The sequence below is a fragment of the Cavia porcellus genome, unplaced genomic scaffold (assembly GCF_034190915.1).
Source record: "Cavia porcellus strain 051 isolate PalLab524CR breed Dunkin Hartley unplaced genomic scaffold, mCavPor4.1 scaffold_10, whole genome shotgun sequence".
In the NCBI taxonomy this organism is placed as follows: domain Eukaryota; kingdom Metazoa; phylum Chordata; class Mammalia; order Rodentia; family Caviidae; genus Cavia; species Cavia porcellus.
Genome location: NW_026947493.1, coordinates 33000601 through 33011691, shown reverse-complemented (window position 1 = coordinate 33011691; position 11091 = coordinate 33000601). Strand labels below are relative to the sequence as shown.

The 11091-nt window shown below is 37.6% G+C and overlaps 1 protein-coding gene across 37 annotated transcripts in view; it reads left to right on the top strand.

Annotated features, from left to right (window-relative positions):
- Window positions 1-8: 8 nt before the first annotated feature.
- The window catches only part of Pbrm1 (polybromo 1), a 132674-nt gene continuing 121591 nt past the window's right edge, over window positions 9-11091 (top strand). For 13 of the 37 annotated variants that reach the window (XM_063257232.1, XM_063257229.1, XM_063257228.1 and 10 more), the window contains exons 1-5: window positions 9-146; window positions 2737-2818; window positions 3198-3321; window positions 4904-5056; window positions 5889-5986. In XM_063257232.1, coding sequence (XP_063113302.1) covers window positions 3274-3321; window positions 4904-5056; window positions 5889-5986 — 299 coding nt within the window. In that variant the 5' untranslated portion in view covers window positions 9-146; window positions 2737-2818; window positions 3198-3273. Of the gene's footprint in view, window positions 147-211; window positions 442-2736; window positions 2819-3197; window positions 3322-4903; window positions 5057-5888; window positions 5987-11091 lie in introns of those variants that run through there. The other 24 variants (XM_063257231.1, XM_063257233.1, XM_063257230.1 and 21 more) reach the window with 16 other exon arrangements.

The window sequence follows — 11091 nt, the reverse complement described above, 5'->3', positions numbered from 1 at the left end:
GGAGGGGTGAGGGCGGTGAGGGCGGCGGTGTTGGAGCGACGGCAGTGGCCGTGGCCGGAGGAGCAATAGTAGCAGCCGTGGCGGCTACGGGGCGGGGCACAGCGGTCGGCGACCGCGGCCGAGGCTGCAGGCGGCGGAGCGGCTGGGTAAGGCCGGTCCCGGGCCAGGCGGGGCCCTTCTCTCACGGCCAGCTGCCAGGCCTTTGTGTGGGCCTCGGCGCGGGAGGAGGCTCCGCCCCGGCCGTAAGGACGCTCGGGTCGGGCCGGGCGCGGCGTGGGGCGGGGCGCGGCGGGCCTCGCGCGGGCCCAGCAGCCTCGTCGCACCTGCTGGCCGGGACAAAGGCGCGCCAGGGCCCGGAAGCTCCCGCGCCCCTCTTTCCCGCTGGTCGCGGGACAGCTTCAAAGCTGTCAACGTTTCCCTTAGTCCCCGTACCAGTGACAGGTCAGGAAAGCCCTCCTTTTCTTCCTCAACATGGGGCCTTCTTTTTAGGTTCTTGTTTCTTGACGGTTCGACAGAAAAACTTAAGAACTCTTTTTCGGAGGATTTGTTCAAGCCGAACGTCTTTCAATGGGACTTATATTCAGAGTAAAGACTAGCTATTTCAGCTTTTCATCTACAATACAACAAAGCTTCGGGGTTTTGAAAACTGTTCTCTGGTTATAAAATATTTTTTATCCTTAGAAAGTTTTCTTCTGAAAGGAAAGCAGCTTTGTTACTATACCAAAGTAATTCGATTTAAAGGGGAAGAAAGTGTTAAAAGTGTAGACGAAGTCTTGAAGAATAAATGACAGTAGAGTGATTTTAGAAATTCTTGCAGTAATGTAGTAGCGTATGTTGAAGTAAAGCATTTTAACCAGACTCCTCAAAAATGATAGTGGCTTCCCTCTCACCCCCATTTAGGAGTACGCTTTTCTCCAAATACGGCTTGGAAGTATTTTGGACTTAATACAAATATTAAAGAGAAATGTAGTTTTTGCTTTGGTAGTTGCTAACCATTTGATCATAATTTGAATCTTAAGATCCAAAATGGAAGATTGGAAAGTATGTTTTGAAGACATACTTGAGGTTAAAACTGTAGCAAATATGTGTGTGGGTCAATGGAAGGGCCTTGGTAACTTTCTTGGGATTTAAGAGTATACAAAATACCTTTATTAATAATTCTTTACTGAAACATCCAATGTAAATTGTGGTATATTTGTGTATATGATTAAGTGCTATCAGACCATTAAGCATGAGGAAGAACGTTAACTTGGAAGAATTTTCTCTTAGTTAAAACATAGGCTACCAAATAGTATATATGATTTGTTCACATTTACTTAAGAAAGTAGGTAACTAAGGCATAAATATGAAAAACAACCTACATGATAAAGGATGATTTTTCTCTGAGAAATAGGATTATTGTATAAATATTTTTCTATTTATTTATTTTACCTTTGAATCTTGTTTTCCAAGACTTTTATCCATGTGTTACAGTATGAATATTCTTGGAAACACAGAATAATACTAAAAGTTTATATATCATCAAAATAGAATGGGTATGAGTCAGTATTCTAGTTACACATTATGTATTCTGTATTGCTTCTTGTCAATTGTTGGTTATCAGGCTTTTGGACTTGTGGCTTACAGCTGGAGTTGAACTACAAAATCTATTTCTTTCCTTTCTCCTCCCCACTCCTACCCCCAACATGGTGATTGAACCCAGAATCTTCACGTTGAGGTATATCACTGGGGATCGAACTCTTGACTACGTGCTTGCAAAGGCGCTTATGCCGCTGAGCTAAATCCCCAGCCCCTTTGTTTTATTTTTTTGAGACAAAGTCTAAAGATGCCCAGGCCAGGCTCAGATTTGCACTCCACCTGTCTCAGCCTCTCAGAGTGCTGGGATGACAGGTACATGCCACAGAGCTAGGCTATTTCTTTTCCTCTTCGTGAAAAACGGATTACTTGAAGGGATGCCTTTTTAAACTACATACATTGACATTTTTTTTAAAGGTCTCATTGAAGCGCACTTTTAGAATGTTTATTAAAAAGGTAAATTGTGTATTCAACACTGTTCTATAAGGCAAGGCTACAAAAAGTGAAGGCTGTTCTTGTCGCAGGAAACATGGTCCTAGAGTCCTGTTTTGAAGTTTCAAAGTGATTTCTGTCTCCTTTCACTGTAACAGCAATCCAAAATGATACGTGTACACTTTCTTGTTCTCAGTATAAAAATGAAACAGATCCTAGAGGGTATAACTCAAGCAGGATCAGGGAAAGATGGAAGGTCTGGAGCTCCTAATCTGAATGTATGTCCTGTTGCTTTTCAGCTCAGCACATTGCCTTTGTGGCAAGACTTCCAGATTACATGTTAAAATGTATTTTTTGGGTTCAAAATTTTTGGTGATTATATTGCATCTTTTTCTTGTTTTACCAAGGTAAATTAAATGCTTCCAGAAGTTTTGGGTGTTATGTCATCTAAACAACATACTTACATGTTTTGTTATTTGATATTTATTGGATTATTTATAAAAATAATTTTTAACTGCCAAAATAGTTGAAGACTTTTTAAAGAAACCTTACTAAATTTATATGTGATGTCTTCCCAATGCAAATAAGGAAGAAGTGTCTTTTTCTGAATTTTGAGAGGGAAAGGGTTTTCCAGATGTGGCTCACATGAGCCATTCTTGGTTTGTTCCAGCTTTGCTAACTCGTGGTGTCACATGTGAGCCTCACACATGTGTTCACTCTCCTTTTCAGCTCTGTGATTGACCTCTGCTCTTATTGACTAGGAGGCATTTGAGCAGGCATGCTCCATTCCTGGAATTGACAGTCATTCCATGTGAGTAAAGGGGAACCTTAGTGTGACAACTTTAAGCATATGAAAGTATTCGGTTTTAAAATGGAGGAATGACCTTGTTTGATGGCACATGCTTGTAATTCCTGCACTCAGGAAGCTGAGGTAGCATGTTTTCCACAAGTTTGAGGCTAGCTTGAACTACATAGTGAGACTGTGTCACAAAAATAAATAAAGTGAAGGAACAATCAGGAAGTGTTAGTGCCTGAGCCTCTGCAGCAGTTTATAGGTACAAGAGAATTGATATTCCTGTTTTCTATAGTTTTGTCTTTCTTAGCAGTTTTATTTGAATTTTTTCTATCCATACTCATTTTTGCTCCTTCTGACTCTTTTCGATTTCCCTTTTCTCTGCCTTCTCTTTCAGTTTTGAATATACTAACATTGAATCAGCACTTCTAAAGTCCTGCCTTCTTACTGGCTTCAGTTGGCCTTCAGACATAATGAGGAGACTGGCTTTTCGAGGCGCTGGTTGTGCTCTGGTAAAGCTGGTAAATTACTGATTATCTACACCCTTTCCCTTTTCTGTCGTTCCTTACCTTTTCCTTCCCATCTTTTTTAAATTTTTATTATCCTCTCCATAAAAGGTCCTTCCTGTGTTCATCAAATTCACCTGTGAGCTTGTCATAGCTTGTTTACAAAGGATTGGTCCTTACGTCCTTTTACTTGAATTTTGGCCAGTTTGTTAAGTGAATACTGACAAAAATTGGGTGTCCTTATTTCAAGCTTTTAGAAGTTTTTTAGCCAACTTTAAACTAACATACTTACAAGTAAGTCAAAGTCTGAAGAACATCATCATGGTAGATTGTCTTAAACTCCATGTGGACTTTATTTTGGGGGAAGATGTATGAGATTCCTTTTATTTCTTAGTTGCTTACCACAATTTTTTGTGTAATTTGCTTCTGTTTTCTGTTTCCTCACAATCCCCAACTTTTCTTCTGGCACTACTGGCAACTACTGTTGTACTGTTCCTACTAATTTTTAGTTGCCTGAAAATGAATGTTGTGACTGAAACTGGAATCTGCTTTTTTCTTCTAGTTTTAGAAAAAGACTTTTGAGATTGCAATGTACCATTTGGTATTATGTTGATACTATTATTATATTGGATAAGCCTTAGTTGTAGACTTTTTGAGTATATACCATTTCTCTGTAACCATAGCAGATTCTTTCAGTGCTTCTCTATTTTTTATGTTATAGTCACATATATGTATTTGTAAAATTGTGCTAAGATTATTTTCTTAGCATCCAATCTAAAACTGCTGCAAAACAAAACAATGACAGTTTTTTTGTGTTTCTGAACACCCAAACAGAACCTAAAAGCCTACCTATGAGGTATTCTCACTGATCCTCTAGCCAACAGGCTGTTTGAATCATTGAACACTCTAAAAGGTTCGCTGTCCCTGATGTAGTCACTTAAAGTTATAATTTCAAAATTTGTTGGTATAGAGTATATCATATGTGTGAAAAGGAGATAGTATGAATTAATAGAAGTTTCAAAGCACCATTTTGCTATTTTTGCCTACATAAGAGAAATCATGATTAAGTATTTTTAGGGGCATAGCTTGTGAATCCTGCTTTAATGAGTGTGGAAACTTCATTTTCAAGGTGAATCCAAAGTGCTAGAAAGGTAACTTTCTACAGTACCTCTACCCCACGTACACACTTAATTTGCCTTAGGCTTGCTTCCTGGTGTTTTCTACATCATGGCCCACTTGGAAAATGATCGTAATAATAAAGCTCACAGAAAAGCAGATGAAGCTGCTGACATTAACAGCTGCTATTTTAGAGCCTGTGTCTCAGAGGGCTGCCTGGAGACCTCAGGGGCTTAGGAATCAGTACCTCCAGGGCACTGTTGTACCACTCACTCACCACACATGGTTTAGGAAATGTCAGTCCAGGGTAACTTTGGGGCCCAAAGTAGTTGAGTTGTCAAAGTTGAAAGTAAAAAAACTTACTGCCAGTTTTACTTTTTTGCAACAGTTAGTGACCTAGTTTGGTGTCAGGTAACCAATTGGAGGCTTGGTGGCAGAGTTGGAATTTAAATATAACAGTGTGGCTAATTATTTTTTATAGAAGAAATTGGATTCCATGGGTTCCAAGAGAAGAAGAGCTACTTCTCCTTCTAGCAGTGTCAGTGGGGACTTTGATGATGGACACCATTCTGTACCCACACCAGGCCCAAGCAGGAAAAGGAGGAGACTGTCCAATCTTCCAACAGTAGATCCTGTGAGTGGCACAGTTTCTGACTGCTTTTCTCATGATTTCCCTGCCTTTCCCTCCTTTTATGGTGAAGTATTTGAGATACAGGGTGTCTTTACTTCTTTTTCTTCTTTTTTTAATGAAAAGTATATATTTAGCTGAAAGTCCTATAGTAATAGTATAATTTAATAATGCAATAAAGAATATCAGTATTTTATGACACATGTTCATTTAACAATTAATTGTATGCCTGTCATGTGATAAGCACTATGCTGGTGATTGGGATATAGGTACATGTGAGGCAAGCCCATTTTTCATATGAAGCTTAGAGTTCAAGGTGAGGGAAGCTAGTGATAATAAGAAAAGTTTGGATGATTTAGGCCATTTTGGCCTGAATCTTCTGGAAGATTCTGTATAAAAACAATCATCCATGGATCAGGGATGGGTTGGTATATTGTAATTACAGAAAAATTGTCAGGAAGGAGGAGACTAGTGAGTTTCACCCAGCCAGAGTATATAAGGCCTTTTAGGCAGTAGTGGAAGTTTAGATTTTATTTTTGCTGTAATGAAAACCTCTTTATTGGATGATTTTAAGCAAAAGAATTGTGAACAGGAAAAAAAAAAATCACCAGTAGTATAAATCTGATGAAAGATACCTAAGACTTCATTAGATTATTTTGAAGGAGAGTTGCAGCATTCTTCAAACTTGAATTCTCATCTGGCAATTGGAGGATTTTCTCTTTTCTATTTGCCTTTTGTGGGTCAAAAAGTTTCATTTTCTTTTTAGAGTAGTCTTTAATCCTTATGTTCACATTGGCTTTCTGTTTACTTTTCTGGTGATTTTTCTTTCTATGTACAGATTGCTGTGTGCCATGAACTCTACAATACTATCCGAGACTATAAGGATGAACAGGGCAGACTTCTTTGTGAACTCTTCATTAGGGCACCAAAGCGAAGGTGAGTTAGAAATACATCAATACAGCGGGAGAATCTTGTCCAGGATTTCTGTTTAAAGAGTTTGGAAGAAATGGCTTTAGGATACTGAGATCCAACTTTATTCTTAGTTGTGAAGATACAGTAAAGCTTTTTTAAAGAAAATTTAATACTTAAAAAATGATAAACATAAGATTTATAGTTTTAACCATTTTTGAATATACAGTTCAATAAGTGTTAGGTGTAGTAACATGTTGTGCAACAGCCTGCAGAATGTTCCTATTAAACATTAAACAAGTTCCCATTTTTCCATCTTTCTGGCCCCTGGCAAGTACCATTCTGTTTTTGGTCTATGAATTTGACTGCTTTTGATACTGCATATAAATAGAGGTATACAGTATTTGTCTTTTATAACTGTCTTAGTACTTGCTTATCAGTGAGCTGCAATACCTGATACCCACAGCTTGAAGGAAGAAAGATTTATTTTGGCTTATTTTGTACAGATCTGAGTCCATAGTTGGGTCCCAGGCAGGGTGGCATGGCAGGGGACAAATAGCTTCTGCATGGCAGGCAGAAAGCGAGAGAGATCAAAAGAGTTAGGAAGGAGATAGATCCTTCCAGGCCATGACCCTAGGGACCCACTTCCTCCAACCAAGCTTCACCTCCCAAATTATGTTTAGCTATAAATTCTTCACTTACTAATTCATACCCCTATGTTCCAGCACCTCTCAAAAGTTCTACCTATGCACACAAAAGACTTTAAGTGGCATGCGCAGATAAACCAGGAGACTTAGTCATTTCACTTAGCATACTGCCCTCAAGATTATTCATCCGTATTGTAGTGTACAATAGGATTTCTTTCCATTGTATGTGTATATCACATTTTGTTTATCCATTAGTCTATCAGTAACCTAGTGTGGCTTCCACCTTGTAGCTTTTGTAAATAATGCTGAAGTGAATATAGGTGTGCAGATATATCTCTAAGATCCTATTATTATCTCTTTGAATAAATACCTAGAAATGGGATTGCTGAATAATTTTTAATTCTTCTAGTTTTTAAGCATGTAACATGTTGTGGTAAATAATAGCAATACTATTTTACATTCCCACCAACAGTGCAATAAAAGTTTTAATTTCTTAACATTCTTGCCTATAATGAATGTTCTAGCAGTGTATTTTTAGAATCTATCCTTGCTGCCTGGCATTCCTACTTAGCATTTGGGAGACACAGGCAGGAGGATCATCATGAGTTTGAGTGCAGCCTGGGCTACATAGTGAGTTTAGAGCCAACCTGAACTATAACTACATAGAGAGATGCTGTCTCAAAAAAGAACAAAAGCTGAGGATGGTGGCTCATGCATATAATCCCAGTACTTGGGAGGATGAGGCAGGAGGATCATTGCAAGTTTGAGACAGCCTGGGCTACAAAGTGAGCTCAAGGCCAGCCTGAATGTATAATGAGACCCTGTCCCTAAAAGATCCAAAAGAAGAAAGAAACCCAGTCTATACCTACTATCCTTTTGTCCTCCTTTCCTCCCTCTTTCCTTTCTTCCTTATTTTCTATAGTAGCCCTCTTAAAGGATGGACGATAGTATACCATTGTGTTTTGATTAGCATTTCAGTAACTACTGATGATTTTGAGTACTTTTTTCACACTCATTTGTACATCATTTTTGGGAAATGTCCAAGTTCTTTGCCTATTTTTGAAGTTTTGAGGGTTTGTTTCTTTTTTTAGTTTAGGAGTTCTCTGTGTAGTCTGGATTTGATCTCTTGTCAGATATATGACTTGGAAATATTTTCCTACTTTCTGCATGTTGCCTGTTCACTCTGTTTTATGTTTTTTTGATGCCCAAAGGTTTTCACTTTCATGAAGACAAAAAAGGAAAAAAAAAAAAAAAATGAGAGCCAAATCTAGTGCCATGAAATTTCAACTCTGTATTTTACAGTTTTAGTGCTTAAATGTAGAATTTCGGTCCGTTTTTAGCCCTTTTTTCTCCTGCCCCTTTTTTTGGTTTGGTTTGCGATTTTTGGTTTTTGTTTTTGAGACAAGTTCTCACTATGTGCTACAGTCTGGGCTTGAACTTATTTTTGTAGCCCAGGATAGCTTCAAACTCATAGATCCTTCTGCCTCAACCTTTCAAGTGCTTGAATTTCAGGCTTCCTGTCAAGCCCATTTGAATTAACTGCCCCTCCCCCCTATTGAGGATGTATCCCAGGTCTTTCACACAGAGCAACATCCCCAGCCCTTTTTATTATTTTGAGCTGGGCCTTCCTAAATTGTTCAGGCTGAGCTTGAATTTGCCTTCCTCCTGCCTCAGCTTTCCAGCATGCTGAGATTATAGGCGTGCTCTGCCACACCCGGCTTCAGTTAACTTTCCCATTTGGTATAAAGAAAGTGTCTAGCTTTCTTCTTTACATGTAGATATTCAACTTTCCCAGATCATGTGTTGAAAAGACCTCCTTTCTTCATTGAAAGATCTGGATACCCTTAAATCATTTGAAGGTGGGTGTGATGGTACATGACTGTAATGCCTGAGAGGCTGAGACAAGGGGATCACAAGTTCCAGCCACACTTAGGCAATTTAGCAACTTAGTGAGACCCTGTCTCAAAAGAAAAAAGTCATGTGACCATGTACCCAAGAGTTTATTTTTGAAATCTATCTATTCCATTAATTTATGTGTATCACACATTTTTACTGTAGCTTTATACAGTGCTATACCCCATGTTTCAGTAACTGACAGATTGTAGATGCAGTGATGTTCCCTAACATCATATTGCTTAGTGATATTGTAGGCATCTTTGTATAAGTTGATTTTATGATGTTCTTATGACAAAATTAACTCATGATGTTTTCTCAGAGTTCATTCCAGTTATTAAGTGATGCTTGGCTACAGTAAGTTTTGAAACCAGGAAGTATGAGTCTTGCAACATCGTTCTTTTTGAAGACTACCCTGTTTTTTGTTTTGTTTCCTTGTGAAACAGGGTCTTCGATTTATTGTGTAGCCTACAAGCTGACTTCAAACTTGCACTCAATCCCTAGCCTCTCAAGCACTGAGATACAGGACTGTATTACCATGCCTAGCCTACGTCTGTTTTGATGCCTTTTGAAATTTGGCATGAATTTTAGGATACATTTTTCTGTTTTTGCAAAAATCCTATTGGAATTTTGATAGAGGTTGTATTGAATCTATAAAAAGTTTTGTGTTGGATTTTAAAAATGGTAACTCTTCCAGTCCATGAACATATTTGATATCATTCCTTCTGTTGTCTTTTAATTTCTTTCAGCAGTATTGCTAAGTTCTCATTATACAATTCTGTTACTTTGGTTATTTTTTTCTACAAATTTTTTCTCTTTTATTGTAAAAGAATTGGTTTCTGTATCTTTTTAGGTTGTTATCGTTAACATAAAAATGCAACTATTTGTGTATATGTTGATTTTTGTCTGTAGTTTTGCTAAATTCATTTATTTGAAGTATTTTTAAGGGATATTTCAAGTGTGTGTGTATAAAATCTTTAAGATTTTCTACAGAAAAAATCATCTTCAGATAGTTTTATGTCTTCCTTTCCCATTGGGTGTTTAATTTCTTTTTCTTGCCTATTTCCTCTGTCTAGAATGTCCAGTATTCTGTTGAATAGGCATGATTGTCTTGTAGGCATGATTGTCTTGTTTCCAGTTTTGAAGGGAAAGCTTTAAGTTTTTCATTAAGACTATATTTCCTATGGGCTTTTTGTATATGACTTTTATTATGTTGAGATATTTTCTTTACTCTTAATTTACTGAATGTATTATCATGAAAGTGTGCTTAGTTTTGTCAGATGCTTTTTTGCATTAGTTGAGATGATCATGTGATTATGGTTATTTTCCTACATTCTGTTAGTTTATGTATCACATTAATCAGTCTAATGGTTATTTTGTTTTGTTTCTTTTCATTTTTTGTGGTACTGGGTTTTGAGTCAAGGGCCTTGGTATTTAGTCCATGGCTTTCACATTGGGCTACTTCCCCAACTTCCTCTTTCTTTTCTTTTTGTTCTTTAATTTTGAGACAGGATTTCATTGTGCTGCCCAAGCTGGGCTTAAACTTACAATCCTCCTGCCTTAGCTATGCAAGGCTCAAATGATGTATGTTGAAACATCCCAAGAATACTTGGTCACGATGTGTAATCCTTTTAATGCTAATTATTTCAATTTGGTAATATATTTGGGGACTTTTTGTATCAGTGTTTATACAGGATACTGATCTATAGCTTTCTGATAGTGCCTTCGGTGTTAGGGCAATGTTCTATAGAATGAGTTAGGAAGTGACCCCTCTTTATTTTTTGGAAAGTTTGAAGGATTGATAATAGTTCTGCTTTAAGTGTTTGATAAAATTCACCCATGAAAATACCAAGTCTAAGGTTTTTCTGTTTATGTATGTATGTTTTTTGAGACAGTCTTACTCTATAGTTTGGGCTGACCTTGATCTCACTGTGTAGTCCAGGCTGGCCCCAAACTCAAAACAATCCTCCTGCCTCAGCCTCCCAAGTGCTGGGATTATAGGCATGTGCCACCATGCGGTTTTTCTTACTGAGAAATTTTCAATTACTATTTAGTCTCTACATTCATTGTATGTCTCTTCAAGCTTTTTACATCTTCTTTTGCAGTCTTGATAGATTGTGTATTTCTGGGAAATTATCCATTTCTTTTATTCTATCCTTTTATTATTGTCATCCAGTTTTTCATGATACTCTGTCATGATCCATTTTCTCCCCATGGTTTTGATTATAATGCCTCCTCTTCTATTTCTGATTTTTATTATTTGAACTTTCTATTTTCATTATTCTAGCTAAGACTATTAATTTTGTTAACTGTTTCCAAAAAATAACCTTAATTTTATTATTTTCTGTTGTTGATTCGCTTTCATTATTTCTGTCCTACAATTGTACTTAGTTTGTTCTTTCTTCTGTAGTTCCTTGACAGTTAATGTTTTTAAAAAGTACTGTAATAGTTGTTAAAATACCAGTGAATTTCTCTGTTATACATAACAGAGACCAGTTTTTTAAAACATGCAGAGACATCTTGGGTGTGGTGGCGCATGCCTATGATCCTAGCACATGAGAGGCTGAGGCAAGAGGATTGCTGTGAGTTCAA